General features: G+C 47.2%; 2 protein-coding genes across 2 annotated transcripts in view; both read right to left on the bottom strand.

Moving 5' to 3' along the window:
* Positions 1 to 573, bottom strand: part of LOC129199382 (aquaporin-7-like) — a 30682-nt gene extending 30109 nt beyond the window's left edge. Inside the window, exon 1 of the mRNA XM_054809797.1 lies at positions 143 to 573. The gene's annotated coding sequence lies outside the window, so the exon portion shown is untranslated. The remainder of the gene's footprint in view (positions 1 to 142) is intronic.
* Positions 574 to 9409: 8836 nt separating this feature from the next.
* Positions 9410 to 20098, bottom strand: LOC129199317 (phospholipase A2 inhibitor and Ly6/PLAUR domain-containing protein-like). The gene is given in 6 exon segments (XM_054809618.1): positions 9410 to 9633; positions 11591 to 11731; positions 11873 to 12022; positions 13219 to 13335; positions 14542 to 14628; positions 19984 to 20098. Coding segments are annotated over 6 exon segments (834 nt in total).
* Between the last annotated feature and the right edge of the window lie 1788 nt (positions 20099 to 21886).

Here is a 21886-nt window from a genome sequence, read left to right on the forward strand (position 1 = left end):
GCTGTGCAAAACAGCAAGTGACACAGCAAGACTTTCTGTAGGAAAAGATGACTCATCTTCTGCTTTACTGGCTACAACAGATAGCAGCAGTATGACCCCTCCCCACTGGATGTACATGCAGCTCCTAGTACTGTCCTCTTACCTTCATGTCCTGCCCATGACTTCACCCAGTCCGATCCACAGTGACCATCAGACCTGAGGACTGCAAAGCAAATTCACTTGCTGTACAGGGAATACAGCTGCATGCCTTCTGCTGACACACTGCACCGTGCCCTCAATAGGAAATAAGTGGAATCTCCCAAGGGTGTGCAGCAATGTCTGCCTAGACACAAATGAGGGAAATAAAGGAAAATATTTTCCCAGCTGCCCAGTAGCCAGAGCTGGAGCAGATTTCTCAAACTGATCAATTGCCATTCAGGTACAAAAGAAGCAGTCAGATATTCAAAGTAGCTCAGCATTCAATGCCAAGAAAGGTCACGATGTTAGCCTTGTAAAACGTGTCCACTGTCCTCTTGCTAATCCTCTGATTTTCCTCCTGTCTCCCAGTTTGCAGTGCATGTGGATAAGCAGTGATTCCAATGGGAGCCCTAGATGATGGCAAAAGGCGTGAGTGATCAGCTCCAATAGTGGAGGGGACATTGACAGCACCGCAGTGGAAGCCAGCTTCCTCCCCTGCCTCCGCTCCTCCCATAATTTCATTACAGCTCCCGCCAAGCAGCAGCTTCTCCACTTTTATGGTTTTTCTCTGTGGCCTATGACCACTTTTGGCACTGTGCTGCATGCACCGAATGCAGTGTCCAAGAATCCAGAGCTGACAGATCTGTTAAAGACACAGGAATTATGCCTGGAAAGGGAGAAGAAAAGGAAACTCTTCCTAGCCTTATGGGAAAAGACACTATCAAAAATAAGTTGTTCTGTGACTGATGGAGTTAAAATAGTGTGCTTCCCTCTCCAATCTCCTCCACCATGATACTTCCAGCTCCTTCCAGAATCTGCTACTAGTTTGGCTGGAGATCTGGGTCCTGTGCCATGGCTGCCTGGCTCGGAGCTATACCTGCATTGCTTCGTTAGCCAGGATATAAGTGCTCCTCAGCCAAGAGGGAGCCGCACCGCAGGGTATATACTGTATATTGTGCTGAACTTTGCCTTTGGCTTGAGGGGAGGGAGTAGGGAGCAGCAACAACCTGGATCTTTCTGCTCTATCCAGCTGCCAGTTTTCCCAAAACTGTGAGCGAATTCAAATCTTGGAGATCTTTTACCAGATGAAAAATACGGTAGAAATCATACTATGGGTTCAAAAGGTTTTTGGGGACATAGTGGGGAAAGGAATAAAAAATAGAAGGAAAAGAGTAAACCCAAAGCTTCATTTCCCTAGGGAATTAGGTTTTAAAATACTGGTGAATGGCACTACTGTGGACTTCACACACTAATTTAGAACAGGATAGCCTGCAAATATCAACAGGAATCCATTAGGGATACAGTGGAAGTGTGAGGTCACACTTGCTGCAACCTGTAAAAGACCTACTGGGCCTATTAAAGTCCCTTTCAAGCTAATTTCGAGCAGAAAGGCTAAAAAGGGAGAGGGAGAAAGGAAAATGACATGCAGTAATAAAATCTGGGACGAATGACAGTTTCTAACTGTCTGCTAAACTGTGCATGCTCCTTAAGCAGGAAAAGGACATGGCTGAGAGAAATGGAGATCCCCTCGCTCATGAGTAACTGAGTAGGCACTGGGCTGGGGAATTTATCTCCATGAGGGGCCAAGAGAGTGCAGCCCCACTGGGGGTGTAGTGTGACCCCATTTGAGAGCCCACCTGGTCCCCTGGGAACCCTGGTTTCCCTGGCTGACGGCTCTCTGGAGAAGATCCCAAGAAAACCAGTGAATCCAGAGGACTTAAAACTTGCAGCACTGCAAAACGATCTGGTTTCTGATGATTCCTGAGGTTCCTCTATCTCTATTTTTGGGGGACTTTCAGGTTTTTTCCTGAAGGGTTTAACATTCACCATTTGAAAATCTGTGAAATGCTGGAGGAAGAAAAAGTCAAAATCATGTTAGAAAGCTCCACCCTCTGCATCTGCTGCAGTTACCATTACAGTCTTTCGCTGCTCTGATCCAAGGCACAATAAGAAAAAGCAAAATAAGAATAGGGAAGGGACCTTTAGCATCCTTAGCACGTGGCATCAAGATCTGCCAACTTCCTAGTCCACATCAGAAAATATTCTGCCTGCCAGGATGATTTTTTATTTGATTTTTTTTTTCCAGATATATGTCACGCATTTGCCCCTGCTAGTGAATTTTATTCCAGTTAGTCATTTCCATTTCTGTCACTGAGGCCTGTCTACATAACAGCTAGGAAGTGAACAGTTCAGGGCATCAAAAGCTCAATTTCTTTCTTTGAATTTCCACGTGGGCCTCCTGTCTTGATGAACAACTCCAGCCATTATTGAAACTCAAAAGCCAAAATCCAGAGGGAAAAGGTGAATCTGTTGCCAACTTATGTCCTCCTAGAGAATCTTCCTTGAGAAAGCTATACTCCTTGTTGCAGTCAGTTGGAAAGCACATGGGTAGGGATGTGCTGACACAAAACAGGATTAGAAACAGAGGGAAGAGCCTTCTCATAGTGTTGCCAACAACAACAAAAGAAAAGCATCTTTTCAGAAAAAAAAAAAAAAACCAAACCCTCTTCCCTGTTTCTCTTTGAGGTACACTGCCCATTATCTCCACATGTTGAGCTGCCAGCGAGCTCTCATTTCAATTAGAAACCCTACACCAGCATAACTGCCTGGATTTTAAACCAGCCCTCCTTGCTGTGGCTCTTTCCCATGGGTTGCGTTGAGGCATCGGAGAGCTGAAAAGCTGCGCTGATGTGAGTTTGGAGGTTTTGTGGCAGTGCAGCTCAAGCACGGAGGGTTTGCTCCAGAGCTGGGATTGCAGCAGCATGATCTCTAGATGCAGGGGAAGGAAAAGCCCGTGCCAGAAATAGGCGTGGTGCTCCAGCAGGCCCCGCAGACTACCAGGCAGACACCATCTTCCTGTAAATTACAGAAAAGGGAGCAATGAGCAGTTCCTCATGGGCCCCAGATGGGCTGCAGAGAGAGGAACTGCCACAATCAGGGTGCCAGGGTGGGTGGAGGTGGAGGACAGGATGGATGTGTACTGGAAATATGTCTCACGGAGCCCAGTAATTTCTGATTCCCCATCGGTCCTTCTCCTTCTCCTGCTCAGGACTATCCTGCACGGTGTGGGAGTCTCCCTCTGGGTGGTCTGGGTCATCATCCTTATTGCCTAACCAGCCATGAAACAACAGGAGCAAGAAAAATTCTTCATGAAAGATGAGTGAGAAAGACATACGCAAGATGCACAATTTGGGTCTGGTCCAGACTGGTTTTCTGCAGGGACTGAACTCCAACCATCTGGATGTAACCAGGAGTTTCCGCAGCTATCTGTCATGGTTTACCCTTTAACTTCTCCCCCAGGCGATGTGAACAGAGCCCACAGGCAGGAGTTTCTACACAAAACTGGAGGGAAGAGAAGATGGAAATGGGGAACGACATTGGTTAATGACTTGGGAACACTTGAATGACGTTGGTTAATGACCAGGTCTACTTCTACTGTACATGGCTGTTATATTTCCTGCAGGTCATTAGTGTCCTAAGCACCATGTGCTCTCAGTCTGGGTCCACTCATGGCACATGGTACTTGTTAGTAGTTTTGGCAGCTTAAAGCAACTCTGGTGCATAATTTGCAATATTGTCAGTTCCTGTAATCTGATGAATCTCATAATACTATAATGAATTTCTTACAGCACCCCTCTTGCCATCATGCAAATATTGAGGATTTCAGCTCCCATTTTAGGAAAAAAAGAATTTCCCACACTCGTGTGCAAATTTCTTGAGTGAACCATAAATGTTTGAGACCACAAGGCAGATTAATCAAGCCACAGCTACAGTCTTAAACCAAGAAGACTGAGTCACCCTTCTCAAAAGCTTCTGGCCAGCAATGCTGTGTGTCAGACCACTGTAACTGTATGTGAGTACTAGGCCATGCACTCGGCAACATGGTAAAGAAAACAAAGGGGGGAAATCAACTAACTAAAACATCTTAAATCCATCCTTTTATCGACACATTGCAAGGGAACTTAACCACGTATTAAAAGCCTGACTTCATAAGCATACCCCGAGCCTTGCACTGATATTATAGATTAGCATCCTGCTAAAGCTGCCACCTCTCCAGAGGGGAATCAGCTCCTACAGCTTGAACAAGCTGTTCCACTGAATCCAAGCTTCCAGCCAGACATTTTGCATAGGCGGTGACAAGCTACTTCCCAAATTGCATCAACCCCTTTGGATCCAACAAACCCTACAAGATGGGTCCTCATCTGGGGGCCACAACAGGCTTTGTAATTTCCTAGAGTTGTAATCTCACAGCTCCCTTCAACCTCCACAGAGCCCAATACCTGCAACCAACTACTCTTTCAGAAATCAGCTGCCAATAGTTTTCGTGTTTTCTCTGGCAAGCCACACCACCCCCAGAGATCTCCAGCTGAAACCTACTTGGAAAACATGTGCTGTGATCAGATATTCCCTACCTGATTCTTCTGGAGCAGAAAATCTGAATTCATTTTGCAACAACACAGGTTTCTGGGCAGGATGCCCAAGAGTTTCTTCCCTGGAGATGAAATCAGACATGAGGTGTGACCGTGGGAGGCAGTGAACTGTGGAAGGAAGCTTTCCCTCCCTGTGATCTGCCACGTCCTAAAACAGAACAACTGTGTCTCCAGTGGCAGCAACCAGGTATCCAGTCCCAGCACTGACTTGTACAGCAGCTCTCATCCTAATAACTGGTAAGTCTTAGAGGTACAGTTGCTTGGAGTGATTCATTAGGTGATTCCAAATAGGTGCAGGGGTGAATTTTATTTTCATTCACTCATCTGCATGACAGCTCCAATGAGTCGGCTATGTATAAGGAGGGAGAGATGCTTATTCTATATGGCAGCAATAGAGATAGGTACCAAATGCTGTTCTTCACAATATGCAGTCCAGAGAAGAGAAAATATGTTTGGGAACAGCAGGTTTTCATCCAGTAGAGATGTCCAAGGAGTTAGGAGATGAGAACATGCAGCTTTTGACATAAGGTTAGCCCATTGCTTTGTGCAGTGGGCTGTGGAGCGTTGAGTCTCTGTGCTGCACAGCTTTAAGGTAAAATATGTTTCCCAAGGAAAAGACAGGACCCTGGGGATGTGATCCTCTCCCACCTAATGTTTTGTGTCTACAGTGGAGGCGCTTCTGTCAGTAGCGGGCCTCTCAATACAAATGGAAACCTGCAGTGTGATTAGAACTGGAGAACCTGATCTCCAAGTGTTGTATTGACTCACCCCAGGAGTTTGATGACCTGTTTGGATGGAGACACCTACCCATTGCAGAAGCCCACATTTGGTCAGATGGCCCCAGTCCTGCTATCTTTTCCTGAAAGAGGCAGGAAAAATTATTTAGTCTCTGGTATGCAGCAGGACACATGTTCTTCCTGTTTGCAAGGACGATTGCACACTCACTGTTTGTCTTCATTTTGCCTTTGAAGGAAGTGTAATCCCCAAAATACCTACTGGACCTGCTGGCCTAGGGTGCTGGACAAAGTTCCTTGTAAGACCCCTGGTCATTATATGAAAGAAACACAGCAATAACTTCGCATTCCTTTGCAAATACAACCCCAGGCCATGCTCTGGCCAGACAAACACATCGGTTCCCAGTGTCCCAAGCTCCTGGTGTGAAACTGCTGGGGCAGGAATGCTTCCCAAGAAGTGAAAGCAAACCATTCCCAGCTCCAGATATGCTGGGAAGAAGGAGCCAAGGGGGTTTAGTATCTGATAAGAACTGCCTTGCATGATGTGTGGATGCACAGAGATACAGACCCTTCTCCCCAGCTTCTCCTGCCCCACTCCTCCCTCGTCCACCCACAGAGCTCAAGGCTGTGTCCAACAAATGATAGCTCACATCCTCACCTTCGCTTGACTACAAAATCACCAGCCTGTTGGGCAAAATTCCTGCACATCTATCTCCCTGTCTCAGATCACTGTTTTTCTGCCACCAAGCTTTCTGCCCATCTCAGCTCTTTGAGAAAGAACCAAAACTTTGGAGGAAAGAAAGGGAATGGCAGGAGATGGCTAGTTTTCCACTGTCTGGGGAGAGAAGACAATGGTCTGAGTCCTCTTCACATAGCAAAGATCAAAGCTATTGTTGACATGATTGGTATTGCAGGTAAGGAAGGCAGCATCCAGCCATCCAGGGCTGCAAGAAGCTGTATCTCACATGTCTGGTAGCTGAAGCATCTGCAAGATCTGAGGGAGGATCTGGTATTTACATGTCTGCATGTGTACGTCTGTGTGGGAGTAGGGTTTGTATATATTATAAAGAGAAACTCCAGATGGAAACATCCCATTTTGGTGTCTAAGGCCTGGTTTAAAGCCCATTAAAATCAGCAGGACTCATTCTATTTACTGTGATGGGTTTTGGCCATGTGTCTCCTTGCCCCTCCCCAACATGCCCATGAGCTCAGGGCTGCTCCCTGCTGCATATCCTCAATTACACCCGGAGAGCAATGGGGCTTCCCAGGTTCGCCGTGGTGGCTATTTTACAGGGAATCGCTGGAGAACAACTCCTCCTCTGGTATTCACACCCTGCAGATACTTAGAGGCAAGTGTTGCTCATTCATCACTCCTTGCTCAAGACACCAAGATCCTATTGTTTGATTTGGTTTTGTAAATTGGCACCACCAGGGTTTTTTCAGTCTTTTGTGTTGCTTTTATCTGAACTCACTCCAGCATCATCTCCCTCCCCAGGAGCCAGATTTGAGATCACAAGGGCTCATCATCTCATCACCTTCCTCCATATCACATATCATATTTCTACCAGCTCTGCCTGAACTGCCTATAAGTTGTCTGCAACTAAAGCATCCATTTCTGAAAGGCCTTCATGCTGGATTTGCAGACATCAAAAGCTGATGACCCCTTTGCTCTAATGGCTGCGGTCTGTGCACAGTGATGGTGTGACTTTTTCTCCTCTGTTTGTCATGTTTCTGCTATGCTGTCATGTATAAAAGAGCACTTTAAGATCTTATCATTTTCATATAAGTGTGTTTATAGCCTGTAAACAAGCCACCTCTCTGTCTTCTTTTCAGTAAGATCACAGGTCTATGCTCCTGAAGATTTTCACTGTAAGGCATTTTATTTCACACTTTCCATTTTTAATAGCCTTTAAAATGTGGATGCTGGAACAGGACCAAGCATTAGTGTTTCGGTCATGAAGATGCAGGGTTGTTTCCACTCAACACTCCCCCATTTGTACAACATGGATTGCAACAGCTTTTTTTGCCACAACATTGAGTTAGAGGTCAAAATTGAGCTGCTTCTCCTCTCTGCACCACAAACCCCTGTCAGAAACATTGCTGTCTGCTCTCCTTCTCCTTGTACTCCCCTAAATACCACCCCAGAACCATGGCTCTCTGGATGTGTCTCACCCAAGTCTTGATCAGACTGAACAAACCCATTTAGCTTTTCTGTCCTGATAACATCACAGGTCAAAGTGGAACAAACAAAAAGTGAAAGGTTAAGCCATTGATGCGGATCGAGATCTGCCATGGGGTCCCATGGACAGTAATGTAATGTTCTGCATGAACGTGCAGGAGATGTGTTCAGGGATAATGTACTTGCATAGATAGAGAATTTTTTTAATTCCAGGGTGTTATCAGATCTGGAAAAATGCTGAATGAGTGGGTCGCTGCAGTATCAGTCTATTGCTACACCATGAAGGGGGAGCTGTATTCCCTCTCTAACATCCACACTGTAATTGCACAGCCTCTGCAAATAATTAACTGAGCCTAACCCGACTTTTTTCCCTGCATTAAATCTGTATTATCAGTTCACTCCACACCCCAAAAATTAATTTTCACTCTCAGACCCACACCCCTTTATTATAATAGATAATATGAAATTCTCTCCCAAATACTTTGGTGAGAATATTAGGAAGAAAGGAGTTTCAGCCTGTTTGGGAAGAAGAGAAAGTCTGGGGGAGACAGAAATTACAAGAACATTCAGTCCCCATGCTGCAAGCTAAAAGCTGATCACATATATATTCATGTGTACATATGTAGGTGTAGTCATCTCACTACTGCCACATGTTATAGTCTGGTTTCAGCAGCCAAGGCTTTCCATAGTGCTTTCTGCCCCAACATTAAACTAGGAGACAAAATTGCCTTGCTTGATCAGTGTAACTCCACATCCAAAACAATGGCACTTGCACTGTAAGCCAGGGCTATTAAGGACAGACACAGTCATGACTTTGCCCCTTGTCTGGCAATGGATGCATAGTGAAATGTTGGGGCTTGCTAACACCCCTCCTACACTCCCAGGAGCTCCCATCAGCTCTCCCAGAGCTCCTACCGCTCTACCCCTTTGCCCACAGCCCATACTACATCCCAGGTACAGCAATGCTGCCTGATGTGCTGGCTTTCTTCAGAGCCTTTGTGTGGGAGACCCATTATAGCAGGCGATGGCTGGAGCAGAACAGCCACGTGTTTGGTGACTACAGAAGAGGACAGACTATGCCAGCTATGGGTGCAGTTTGGCCAACAGAAGAGAAAGAGGTATCGGGCTACAGCTTTCCATTACTTGGGCTCCCAGCAGTCCATCACCCTAGAAAACTGCCTATTTTACGAAATCAAACCTTCCTAAGGTAAGTGTTTACTCTAAATAATCCTGAAACCTAGGATAGAATGGGAGAGCGTCTGGTAAGGCAAGAAGAACAACCACCACTAGGAGAAAGGCTCTTGCCAGGAGCAGTATGCTTGTAGCAAAGGGTTGCTGACTCTTCTCTGAAATGGAGATGACTTCAGGGCTGCCCAGAGACCACAAGCAGCCCTCTGAGCTGAGGGACTTCTCCTGTCATAGACAAATAGGATGCAAGGGAGAGAAAAAGGGGCAAGCTAACTCTCTAATCAGAGCGAACCTCCCAGGAACTCACCTCCAGTCCTTTTCAGAGCCTGGAAAAGTGGTTTTGAAACTTATCACTTCTCCTGAGATAGTGGAGATAGTGGATGTAGACTCTAAGGCTGTCTTAAGAACTCCCATTGCCTGTGCAGTGTACGGGCACCTTGTGCAGTCTCCCCTGGTCCCAGTGTGAACAAAGCGCTCAGGGAATGTAATACAAAACCAACGACAATTGAACCTATGAAGCTTTAAATCAGACTAAATCAATGAGGAGACAAAAGGAGTGTAAGTACTGTCTTCATTCTGAAAGAAGAAGAGCTAATCTGAAAACAAACTCCCCACACAGGAGTAGTCACAGCAAACAGGACTCAGTGCAACCCACTGCTGGAGATTGTCATGGGTGTTGCTTAATCCAGTACCAGAGAGAGTCAGAAAAGTACCTTCTCCAAGATGAATCCTGACAGGACAGGGAGGAAGAAGGTGTCTGGAGGAGAAAACCCAGAAGTCACTCTGGCCAAAACAGAAGCTGGTCTGCATTGGAACTGCCTTAACTTTATGTCCATCATCCCCAGATTATTTTTTCCATCTCCTACAAGATTGCATTCAGAAATGGTGGTGCAACCCTTCATGGCAGCTTTCAGAGACAGTCCACCTACACAGGAGGACAAGTACATGCCATGCATCAGGGAAAAAATTCTCCATAGCTATTCCCTCCCTGGCCAATGAGGTCACCATTTCCACCCCAAGAACTGCCCACTCCTTACATCCAGTTGGCTCCAAACCCACCAACCCATTCCCGTCTGTTCCCATCCCCTGAACAAATATGAAGAAGCAGCAAGGTCACCTTGGTTGATGTGAAATACAAAGGGTTTAGAGTTTGTCTTTTCTTCCTTTCTTCTGAACAAAGATGATTTTTAAAAAATCTAAACATTTTAAATTTAAAATTTAAAAACTTACAAGTAGTTCTCTTTCTCTCATTTAAAGATTCTTCTGTTAAAACCTTGCCTAGCTTCCTAAAGAAACCGGGGCTGTGTGACAGTGCTCCAGGTGTTCATTCTCTCCTTCTCTCTCTGACCCTCCCATGACATTTGAACCGGATGACTATCTCTCATCCAAATTTGACATGGGGGTGAGAAGTCTCAAAGACATCACAGGCTGAGCCATTTATTCGGATAAGCTCATTCTGAAAGGCCTTACAGGATTTAGCCAAACAAACAGAGAAACCCTGTTCACATGCCCATTGAGAGAGAACCTGAAACCTCAACTTGTGCTTTACCAGCACTGGAGCATCTACCTGGAAGGACACCTGAGAAGATGCTGGGTGCCTAGCTCCCTATTCAGATATTCTTGCTTCTGTTGCCCACTTTTGCTCACACTACTCATGTTTCTCTGCTGCACAGGCTATGGAGGTCTGGAATATTCTGTTGGACATTCTTATCTCAAACAACAAATAATGTATAAGAGCACTTCATCAGTTCCTCACTCTCCTTTGCTGCCCTACACTGACTGCTGTTTCCTTTGCATAGCTCATCGCACCGCACAGGTCTCCTCTATTTAAAGTGGACGATCAATCAAGCCAATACAAGTTAGGACCATTTTTTTATTTCAGTGGTACATTGAATTAATTACACCACTCTATTACCATTGCTGTGGCTATGAAAATGCTTGTTTTCCTTCATGTTGTCTCTGTGAAACATCTTCTAATTCAAGATTTGGACAACACATCTATAAAGTGTATAGCTAAGACCTTCAGGCATCATATCATCACCTGGCAATATTATCAACTCAGAGAAATGTCATCCATAGCTATACACAGGATAATTCCAGTCTGCTTCTACAGCAGGTGCTGGTGCCCTTAATTTCCACATTATTTTTCTTGCCTTCTGGAGCACAGGTGGGACTGCCATGAAATGTGGAAGTCTTTTACCTGTGGCAGAGGAGCAAAGGGGAGTGACCAGGGAGCTTGCTGCCTACTTTCCTCCCTCTAATTATAGCTCCTGAGGTGGAAAAAGATTTCTAAAGGAGAGTGTTACACGCTGCTGGTGATCCCAGCCATTCAAAGGCTGGAGTTCCCTTGCAGGGAAGATCTTTGGGTACCCCAATGGCTCAGCTGTTCATGGGAAGGGACCTGTCCCTGGCTCTCTAGGAGCAGAGGCACCCCTACAACAAACAGTGTCTCATCCCCAGTGGCCAGCACCACCTGATGAGAAACCCAATGGCTCTGTATTAGTTTCACCTGAACCTCCACTAAGTAGGCAACTGGCTTAGATCCAGATTCATCCTCCTGCATCCTAGCTAGGGGCAGCAGGTTCAGGGTCTTGATCAGATTTATTACATGCCCATGTATCAGATTGCTTCAGGAGTCCAGTTCTGCTCTTGACGTCAGTTATGCCGTGCTATGAGGAATCCCAACAGTGCATGATCGGGAAGGAGGAAGAAAGAAAACACCCCTGGCCTTTTATCAGCTTTAAGCTTGTTCCCTTTCAGTCCCTTGTCTCTTCCTCTTTTATTTTTTGCCCATTTTTATTTCTCTGTGATGCTTCATCTTAGACTAGTTTCACCCACTTAACCAAAACGATGAAAGACAGCCCCAAATAAAAAGCAGTTACCAGAATTCATTAACCCAGCAAGGTCAACACACTGGGTTTCAGATCCAGTGCAGTTTACAATTTCGCCACCACACTGGAAGGAGTCCACGGTGTAGCAGGCAGGACACTGGTATCCATTGGGCACATTGTTCTCTGGTGGCACTGGAAAGAAAGAGATAGGCTGTAATTGATTGTAACGAAGGAAGGAGAGGAACGAGCCAGGTGATGGCTTAGCCTGGAAAGCCTCACCTCAGGTGAGGGCAGACAGAGAGGGGATGGGGTATAAGGAAAAAGGGAGCTTATGTGAGACAGAGACTGTTCAACATTTGTCACCCGTGCAGCAAGCCAAGTGGCTCCTTGCTTTTACCTTCCCGTAGTTCATGGTGATAGGGCCAAGCTGGCAAATGCTGGATGGCAGGCAGGACTTGATGGACGAAGGGATTGCCATCCCCCCTGCAACAAAGTGGAAGGCAGCACCAAGTCATTAATCACAAGGTAATTCCCTTCCCTTCCCATTCATTCCTACAGTAGCAACTGCAAAGCAGCCATCCTGGGGCCTGAGAAGCGTCTGGGGACAGCAGAGCCACCCCAAAAGCAGCACCACTGATCCTGGTGATCCCCTCAGAGGAACAAGGGTGCCAACACATCCGAGACACTAGTGAAGAATTTCTTCTTCTCCACATTGTGCTTAAAGGCAGGAGGAGAGCATGACTCCTGACAGGCAGCTGGCCTTGTTGCAGATGTTCCCCTTAACCAGAACACCCCAGCCACAGAGCTTATGTGGTGACTCACGTGCCTCTGACCCACAGCCCATGCTTCTTCATGCACAGACTGCAGAGCACACAGTCCATCGCAGCCATAAGCATCCTGACACAGACAAGTCTAGTCTTTCCCATGGACCAAACGCAAAAGGTGTAACTGGGGACAGATCAGTTACGTTGCAGTCTACTGTGGCCCCACCAGTGCTGTGAGGAGCAAAGGTGGCTTTGCACAAGCAGAGGGAAGACATGTACTGGAGCTGCCATCACCAAAGCTGGTAGGATGCGAGACAACCTCATGTCTGAAAGCCAACAGTCACATTACTGAAGCTGGGTGACGATGAAGGCCATGTCACTTACACAACCAAGTGTGCAGTTGTGTTAGGGTTCAGCATCCATCTTTGGCTTATCAACCATGAGGACATGGTGATAACTCAGCCCTGCAGTGCCAACAGTGGTACCCATTTCCCTGCTCGAGGAAGGGAGTAAGATGCAGGCCAGTTTCTCCCTCCATCCATGGCCAGTGCACCCTCAGTGCTAGATGCCAGCAGCCTTGTATCCCTCACGGTCCAGCCCCTCAATCCAACTACTCACCTTAGCCAGAATTAAAAGCCAGTATCTCCTCCCAGTATGCTGCCTAAGTCATCCCCTCCACAACTAAGAACTAAGCCCTCCCAGTAGGAAACTGCTGCTCGAGATAGAGGAATAGAGAGCTTTTCCCATCCTGGAGCATCCTGATCTCTGGGTCCTCTGATAGACAAAAGGAAAATGAACAGCTTGTCCAAGTACTCACCATAAAGCCAGGGACAGAGGTGAGAGGAGAGACACCTGACTCCCAGCCCTTCCCCAAAAGCTGTGCTGGCACAAAGCCATAGTGAATGTCTCACCTACCTATCATGACCTCGTGCAGAATGATGCCACAAGTATCTTCACCACCACTACAGGTTTTCATAGGGCCAGAGCAGCGTTTTCCTATGCTGTGACAAACCTCACACTGAAGGGAGGTCCCTGGAGAAAGAAGGAGAACACATTCCTGGGTAGAAGTCATGAGGGATCTCATTTCCTGTTTCATCAATGTTTTTCTTCAGCATTTTATCAGCACTTTTCACATTCCTCTTCCTTTGTTTTCCCTGTTTCATTGCTCAATTTGTGGTTTCTTTTTTATTATTTCTATTACTATTTATTCTAGTATGAACTTGAATTTGGGCAAGTGAGGGGAAGCCATTTGGGGATAGCATTTTACATGTCAGCTTCCCTTGTCTCCTGTACGATGATGTTTGCTTGGTTTTCCTTGGGTTGCTTAGGAAAGCATCCCCACAAACCCCTCCATCCTGGCAGACATTCAGGTGTCCCTGGATTTCCAGATCCCAAATCCCCTCTTTGCAGTGAGCAGGGTCACTCAAAGGTCTGGGGATCAAGAGGCTGCAAGCAGGCATTTACCGTGCTATGTACAAACTAGGGAATGGCATATCTCTTTGTAAGAATTAGGGGAAACCACTTTACCAACTGCCTGCTGGAACACGTTAAGTAGACCAGAATATCAGGCAGTCAGAAGGAAACACTTAGAAAGGTATAAAGCATTTATCAACAGAGGACAAACAGCATGTCTTCCGTGAAACACACTCACTTGGACCCAAGGGTCCAGCATGTAGATTAAGAGGTCCAGGGCATGTGTCATTTCCCTAAACCCTGGTGCCATCTAAGGCACCTTGCTGTGGCTGTGACATCTAGATGGGGTGGCAGGTATGACACAAGGCCTCCAAGACATCAGTGCTCTTCTGGAGCAGAGCTGAAGGACAGCTGAGATGACATATAATGTCATCTCTGAAATATCACACAACCCTGGGCATAAGGAAAATAAATGAGCCCCTAATTTTGTTGTAAATGGTGTCTGGAGATCAATTCAGCTGACCAAAGGTCTGTCCGCCTCAGAGTAACCTGAATCACTCCCATGATTGTCCCAGCTAGATCACCAGTGACCACTGTGGGAGCTTAGACAGCCAGTTCACGTTGTAAATGCCTACACTTTCATCTGCACCTTGGCTTACAGCACCAAAGATCCCCCAAGACCCAGTCACCCCTCTACAATGCAAATCCCCCCCTGGATGAGGGGTTCTTATGGCTCAGATGGGAGGAACGGCCCCATGCACAGAACACCCATTCCCAGGCCATTTCCACGTCTGACAGCCCTGCAGGTCCCAGCATAAAACTCACCTGGGTCCAGGAAAGCCAGGAAGAAGCTGAGACCAAGGGACACTTTGATGCTGACGAGACGTAAGCACAGTGAGCTGCCAAGTCTTGCTGATCACAGAACTGTGTGCCACAAGGGCTTTATAAACTGGAAGGAAATAGGGTGTTTTCAGGGAAGTGGTGGTTGAAGAAGTGATCCAAAGAATATGGATACTGCAGAGCACTAGCACCAGCGTTTGTTTTTTCATCTAAAGCACAAGTTCTGTCTTTTCCTCCACGTGAGGAATGCTGTTTGTCTTTCCCCACTATAGAGTATGCAGCCTGTGGAGAAAGACTGGCTTGCCTGAGGTCTGGTAGGTATGTCTCCGGTGCAGACTTTGTTTGAACAACATTCAGCCTTGGCCATACATATGAATGGTGGAGAAGAAACCATTTGAACCGCCCTGTTGTGCTCTCAACGTTAAGCCCAAATAAGTAAATTGTAGCAAGGGCCAGCCAGGAATTTTCCTCATGGCTGAGTTTTTGCTGGCTGGTTTCCAATCTCCCTTGGCAGTCAGGAGTTCTCGAACCCTGAGTACAGCAGCAAAGCAGGGTGCTTCCTTTCCAAGATGGCATGCAGCTTCTGTTGCAAAGTAACTGCCAATGCACACTTTGGAGCAGGCTCAGTCAAAGGTTCCTGGGGCTGAATATGTCAGAGCTGCAAAGCAGCTCCTCCAGGGTGCAGGTTTTGACATAAAACACTTGGAAGTTGATAAGAAAGTCTTTATTGTACCTCTGGGCTTTAAATCAAACCAGCCAGCAGGGAGAAAGCATCGATGTGGCCATGAGACAGCCTGCGCCTCCTCTCAGTATCAGCTCCTTGGGCGAGATATTGCTCCAGGCAGACTTTTTGCGCGTAGCACAGCAGGGGTGCTGGGTTCGTCTGGCCTCCAGGCACAAGGGCAGCCCAAACAACAAGTCCTGCACAGCAGGAGCGTGCAGACCACAAATACAGAGGGGTAATGAATCACAAATACAAGATGCAAGGACCTTCCAAGGTTCACCCAGTCCTTCCCACAGCTCAGGACAAGGGCTGCCTGTGGGGATGTGTCATGTAGCAGGGAAATCCAGTCTGCTGGAGAGGGACTCTCACCATGAACCTGGCAGGGCTGGGTGTTTGGGGAAGAGCAAAGAGGGTTTCACTGCTGAGGTTTCCTACTGATGTGCGAATGAGCTAAGTGCTGTTCTTGGATCTACCAAAGACTTCCTGCAAATGCATAGAGAAAATGAAAAATGAAAATGAATTGGCTGGACAGTTGCACTCAAGGAGTTGTGGTTACAGCTCAATGTCCAAGTGCAGACCAGTGACGAGTGGTGTTCCTCAGGGGCCGGTATTGGGACCGGCACTGTTTAACATCTTTGTGGGACATGGACAGTGGGATCATAGAATCATAGAATATCCTGAGTTGGAAGGGACCCATCAGGATCATCGAGTCCAACTCCTGGCTCCACACAGGACCAGCCGAATCAGAGCATATGACTGAGAGTGTTATCTAGATGCTTCTTGAACTCAGTCAAGCTCAGTGCTGTGACCACTTCCCCAGGGAGCCTGTTCCAGTGCCTGACCACCCTCTCAGTGAAGAGCCTTTTACTGATATCCAACTTAAACCTCCCCGGTTGCAGCTTCATTCCGTTCCCTCGGGTTCTATCGCTGGTCACCAGAGGGAGGAGATCAAGTGCGCCCTCAGCAAGTTTACCGACATCACCAAGCTGTGTGGTGTGGTTGACATGTTGGAGGGAAGGGATGCCATCCAGAGGGACCTCGACAGGCTTGAGAGGTGGGCCCACGCGAACCATATGAAGTTCAACAAGGCCAAGTGCAAGGTCCTGCATGTGGGTCGGCGCAATCCCAAGCACAACTACAGGCCTGGCAGAGAATGGATTGAAAGCAGCCCTGAAGAGAAGGACTTGGGGGTTTTGGTGGACCAGAAGTTCAACATGACCCAGCAATGTGCACTTTCAGCCCAGAAAGCCAACCATATCCTGGGCTGCATCAAAAACAGCATGACCAGCAGGTCGAGGGAAGTGATTCTGCCCCTTTGCTCTTGTGAGACCCCACCTGGAGCACTGCGTCCAGCTCTGGGGTCCCAAGTACAAGAAAGACATGGAGCTGTTGGAGCAAGTCCAGAGGTGGACCATGAAGATGGTCAAAGGGCTGGAGCACTTCTCCTATGAAGACAGGCTGAGACAGTTGGGGTTGTTCAGCCTGGAGACGAGAAGGCTCTGGGGGCCAGCAGGAAAGCTGGAGGGGAAATGTTCATCAGGGAGTGTAGTGACAGGACAAGGGGGGTCCTGCACGTCCTGACCCCACCTGGAGTACTGCGTCCAGCTCTGGGGGCCCCAGTACAAGAAAGACATTGACCTGTTGGAGCAAGTCCAGAGGAGGGCCACGAAGCCGGGCTGAGCAGAGGGCTGGAGCACCTCTTCTGTGAAGACAGGCTGAGAGAGTTGGGGTTCTTCAGCTTGGAGGAGGCTCCGGGGAGACCTTATAGCAGCCTTCCAGTACCTGAAGGGGCCTACAGGAAAGATGGTGAGGGACTGTTTATCAACGAGTGTAGTGACAGGACAAGGGGGAATGGGTTTAAGCTGAAGGAGGGCAGATTTAGATTAGATGTTAGAAAGAAATTCTTCACTGTGAGGGTGGTGAGGCACTGGAACAGGTTGCCCAGAGAAGTTGTGGAGGCTCCATCCCTGGAAGTGTTTAAGACCAGGTTGGATGGAGCTTTGGGCAACGTGGTCTAGTGGAGGGTGTCCCTGCCCGCAGCAGGGGGGTTGGAACTAGATGATCTTTGATGTCCCTTCCAACCCAAACCATTCTATGACTGTGACATTTTGAAATACATTGAGGAGTCCAGTGGGACCTCTTCTTAGCTAACCCACAGCACTATGAGAATAGAAATCAGTGCAATCACAGTGGATAAAAGACTAGGTCTCCCAACACCCATAAAGCTGGTATCACAAGAAGACAAGAGAGAATGATATCATCACCTTGAATTTCTTTTTCAGCTTAGAAATGCTCTCATGCCACAGTAGATACACTATAATGAAGTCAAAGTTCTGACTGCAGCCAGTCCAGGATTAAAATTCATTTCTCATTGGTCTTAAACCTCAGACTGAATAAAACCCTGTCCCCAGGCAGGCTAAGGTAGTCAGATCAGGGTGATCCTGCCATTTAACTACATGTGGGTCTGTAGATACAGACAGTGAGATGGGTGGCTGTGGCTATCTCTGGTGATTTTAATTTCATGCCTTTTCATTTTAGGTGATTACTGAACTGCCTGGGGGATTTTCCCTGAATGACATGACTGCACTAGCCTCACTGAATTATGTTGAACTCACCTGTTTCCCACCTCTCATGGAGGCAGGGTGTGAAGCTGCAGCCTTTTCATGTGCATTTTTAGAGATGAAACCAACCATAGCAAGGAGGAGCCACAATCTGCAGCAATAAGAGACCTGGAAAATAAGACTTATGAGAAAGATGGAAGCAATAAAGGTGGTCAGGAGACACCCAGTCCTATCACATAGATCTGCAAAAACAAGGGCTGGATAGGAAAGACGATCACAGGGGCCTTACATTAGGCATTGAGGGTATTTTCTAACAGTGACAATAGTGAAGCTGATTGCCTAGGAAGGTGTGGATCCTCCTTCCTGGGTGGCTTGGAAGAACAGTCTAGACAAATATTTATTAGAGAATTATTTAAGTTGATAGGATCCTGCTCCAGGGCTGAGAGATGGATTAGATGCTCTCTCTCAAGATCCTTTCTATATTGGTTCCTATACTTTAATTTCATGGTGTGCATGAAGTGCCTGTCTTCTGCAGCACGCCCATGTTTCCAGAAGCAGAGGAGGTTGATAATATCATAGTCACACTCTACAGAGAGGTGAGGCAGAGGCTTAGGAGGTCAGAGAAATTTGTGAGGTGAGAAAAGTTAGAAATCCAAACCTGAAAATAGCATTGGCAGGAAGGTGAGAAGAAGGGGATATGTTCAAAAGAAAGATGTTCAGCAGAAGAAAAACAACTGTCTAGGTTAGAGCATGGACAAAAATCATATGTGAGTTTGTCATGCAGGTGTGTGGCAGAAAATGCCAGTGGGTTTCATAGAATCATTTAGGTTGGAGAAGACCCTTAAGATCACCAAGTCCAACCATAAACCTAGCACTGAGAACTTCACCACTAAACCATGTCCTTAAGTGCCACATCTACACTCTTTTAAATACCTCCAGGGATGGTGACTCAACCACTTCCCTGGGCAGCCTGTTCCAGTGCTTGGCAACCCTTTTGGTGGAGAAATTTTCCCTAACATCCAATCTAAACCTCCCCTAGCACAACTTGAGACGCTTTCCTCTCACTGTAAGAGCCCAAACATAAAGATATGTCATTAAAACATCAAGCTAATGAATCAGGTTTATATCACAGCTGAAGAACCTAGGTCAGAAAGCTCCAGAAAAAGTAAGAAAAGTGGCAAAGGTGCGACAAAGAAAGGAAAATATAGAAAGGGCTGGGGGTGCACAGCTTTTGTAGGAGATACTGGGGAAAAGCCTTATACAGACCTAACTGGGGTTGAAGTGGAAGGAGGTGCTCAATGGAGAATGGCAATGATGGCTTTAAGAAAGAAGAAGTGAGATCAAAGCTCAGGATAAACGCTCCGATGCTGAGATCACCTAGGGCCAGGATGAGCACCCTGTTCCTGTGATAAAACACTTGAGAACAAGCCTGAAGGACAGTATGTGCCTGGGTCAAGGGTGAAGCTGACACAGCCCTGGGACCAGGCAAGCACACTGTGGCTGCCAGCTCTCCTCCCTCACAGTTACTGAGTCTCTGAGGGATGGCAGGACCATGATGAAGGCTCCCCTCCCCACAGCTAGGAAGCCAGCAAAGCACTTTCTGCAATGGCAGACAAAAACAAAACCAAAAACCTGGGCAGAGGCCTTTGCAATGCAACTGCTCAGCTTGGAGACGCAGCTCACATTGGCAATCTAAATCCAATTGATGTGTCTCACTAAATGCCTTGTTTGCAGATATCCTGCTCTGCAGACACCCTTTGAGGAACTGGCCACATTTATTTGAGATTCAATAGGGTCATTAACTCTGTGAAACCACATCTGACTCAGGAAACCCCAACACTGAAGTAGCTGAGGCTAGCAGAGTAGTACAGAAACTGTTGGGGGGTTTTTAAATTTTTTTCCAGGCTCCTAACCTCAGCAGAGCGTATGGGTACTGCATCCTGCAGCCACCTTCAGGGAGGAGTATCTCTTGGGTAAGGGTCAGCCACCCACCAGCTGCAGCAGCACCTCGATCAGATTGGGGTGGCTGGAGAGGAGCAGACCAGCCTCTATTGTATCTGCTGCCACTGCTTGTAGCTGAGCAGAGAGGGGGACCAGATGAGGCTCAAATCAAAGCAGAGACATCAGGAAGAATATGGTCACATGCATCATCCATGTTGTGGATGATATAGTCAGATGCATGTAACTGTGTCAGGTTGAAGCCCTGTACACAGGGTCCATGCATGGCCTGGGTGCTCAGCTGGGTCCAGAGGGTCATCTAGGCTGGTGGCAGCCACAGCACTCATGTCCTCCAAATTACCAGGACACAGCTCCAGTACCAGGCTGGAGAGGCCATCACACCCATAATAGCCATTTTTTACCACAATGTTCCTCTTTTTCTTCTTCTGTTAGAGGAGGGTCCTGACTCATAAGCCTCACTAGGCATAACCTTTGGGCTACACTAACATGGGGCTGCCTGTGGCCACAGGACCCTGGACATCCCCAATAGCTTTAACACTACCAGTAAGAGAGAACAAGTCTAGCAGTGTCCCAAAAGTCCAGGCACAGCTTCTGTGGGAGCAATAGAGCAAAGGTATCTCCTTTGCCTCCCTTCACCCATGGTGTAAGACAGAGCCACAACGTGTTGGGACATTTCAGCAGTGAAGTCATCCACAGCCCATAAAAAAACTGTAGAAGAAGAATCAAACCCACCTATTTTTTTGAGATAATTCCTTGTTCTCCAGAACAGAGATTGGCAAAACCTGCATATCTAGTTAACCAGGCAAGAAAACATAAGACAGCAACCCTAACCACACCATGCAGGGATTAGTATACCTGTCCCAAAAGGTGAGAGCAGGAGGAGTCTCACTGCTTGCTTGCTGGCTATAGGCTGAAGAAGCCTTTGAGAGTGATTTGTTTCAGCTGTGATTGCACCAATTAATAAACCAGCCAGGTAGTGGGAGGTCAGTATAATTGTAATTGCCATTCCTCATTAGGGTATTCCCAACAGCCCACAAGCCCCCTCAGCTGTGTTCCCCCTGTGCTTCACCCCCTAACCCCAGGCCAGAGGGGGGACGCTTATTGTCCCTCCCCACCTATTGCTGGTTTGGGCTCAGTGCTTGAAACGGGAGCTGAGGAGGGGGGGGCTGGTGGCACCCACATGGTTCAAAGGAGCAAAGTCATCCCTGCTGTGTACATGGGAGCACACGGTCCGTAGGGTTTGTCGGTGAGGAAGTTAATGAGTGCCTGGAAGGGCAGCGTGACTGTAATAGGGTGCTAATTGTTACATGTTAATTTCCTGTGAGGACTCCTCCATGCACCGCTGTGTATTCACTTTGAAAGCAATGCTGCTGTTACTAATGGAGCACCAGCAAGGTGGCAAGAGGGACCCACATCCCAAAACAGAGCTCAGGCAGCAACTCACGGGGGGCTGCGATAGCAATGGGCTCTGCCGGGGTGAAGGGGGTCTCCAACAGTGCTGTGCCCGCACGGGCTCCGAGGCGGCTGCGCCGAGCCCTGTCCTTGCTCCCGGCCCCAGCCCTGGGCTCCCTCCAGCCAGCACCTGCCCTGCCTGAAAATGCCTTTAAGGGGAGAATTTCCAGCCAGGTCAGTCCCTTAGGGGAGAGCTCTTGTTGGCAAAGGATTTGGGAACCAGGGAAGAGAAGCCGAAGGCTGGCAATAGTGTGAATGTAATAATACAAAACCGCTGCTTAAATGTTTTCTTCGGTGGCTAAATAAGGTGGTATTTAACAAGTTATCACACGTGCAACAACGCTCTAGTGAAAATACACACAAATTACTGAATATTAGCAAATCATACAACTTCATTTTTCAAGAGATCAAGACATTTAAAGGAGTGCAAGGGGCATTTTATTTTACCTCTGATCCTATGCTATTTATGGTAACGATGACATTAACACTGATGAATTTTTGGTACCCTGGCCAGAAATTACCTTTTCAATTGAAATAATTGCCAGAGAATCCAGCTGGTGGATGATGTAAAAAGTAAGTCCTTATTAGATATTCATGTTTCAACCTCCTCTTCAGTGATTTGCTCCAGTATGCG

The sequence above is a fragment of the Grus americana genome, chromosome Z, assembly GCF_028858705.1.
Source record: "Grus americana isolate bGruAme1 chromosome Z, bGruAme1.mat, whole genome shotgun sequence".
Classification (NCBI taxonomy): Eukaryota; Metazoa; Chordata; class Aves; order Gruiformes; family Gruidae; genus Grus; species Grus americana.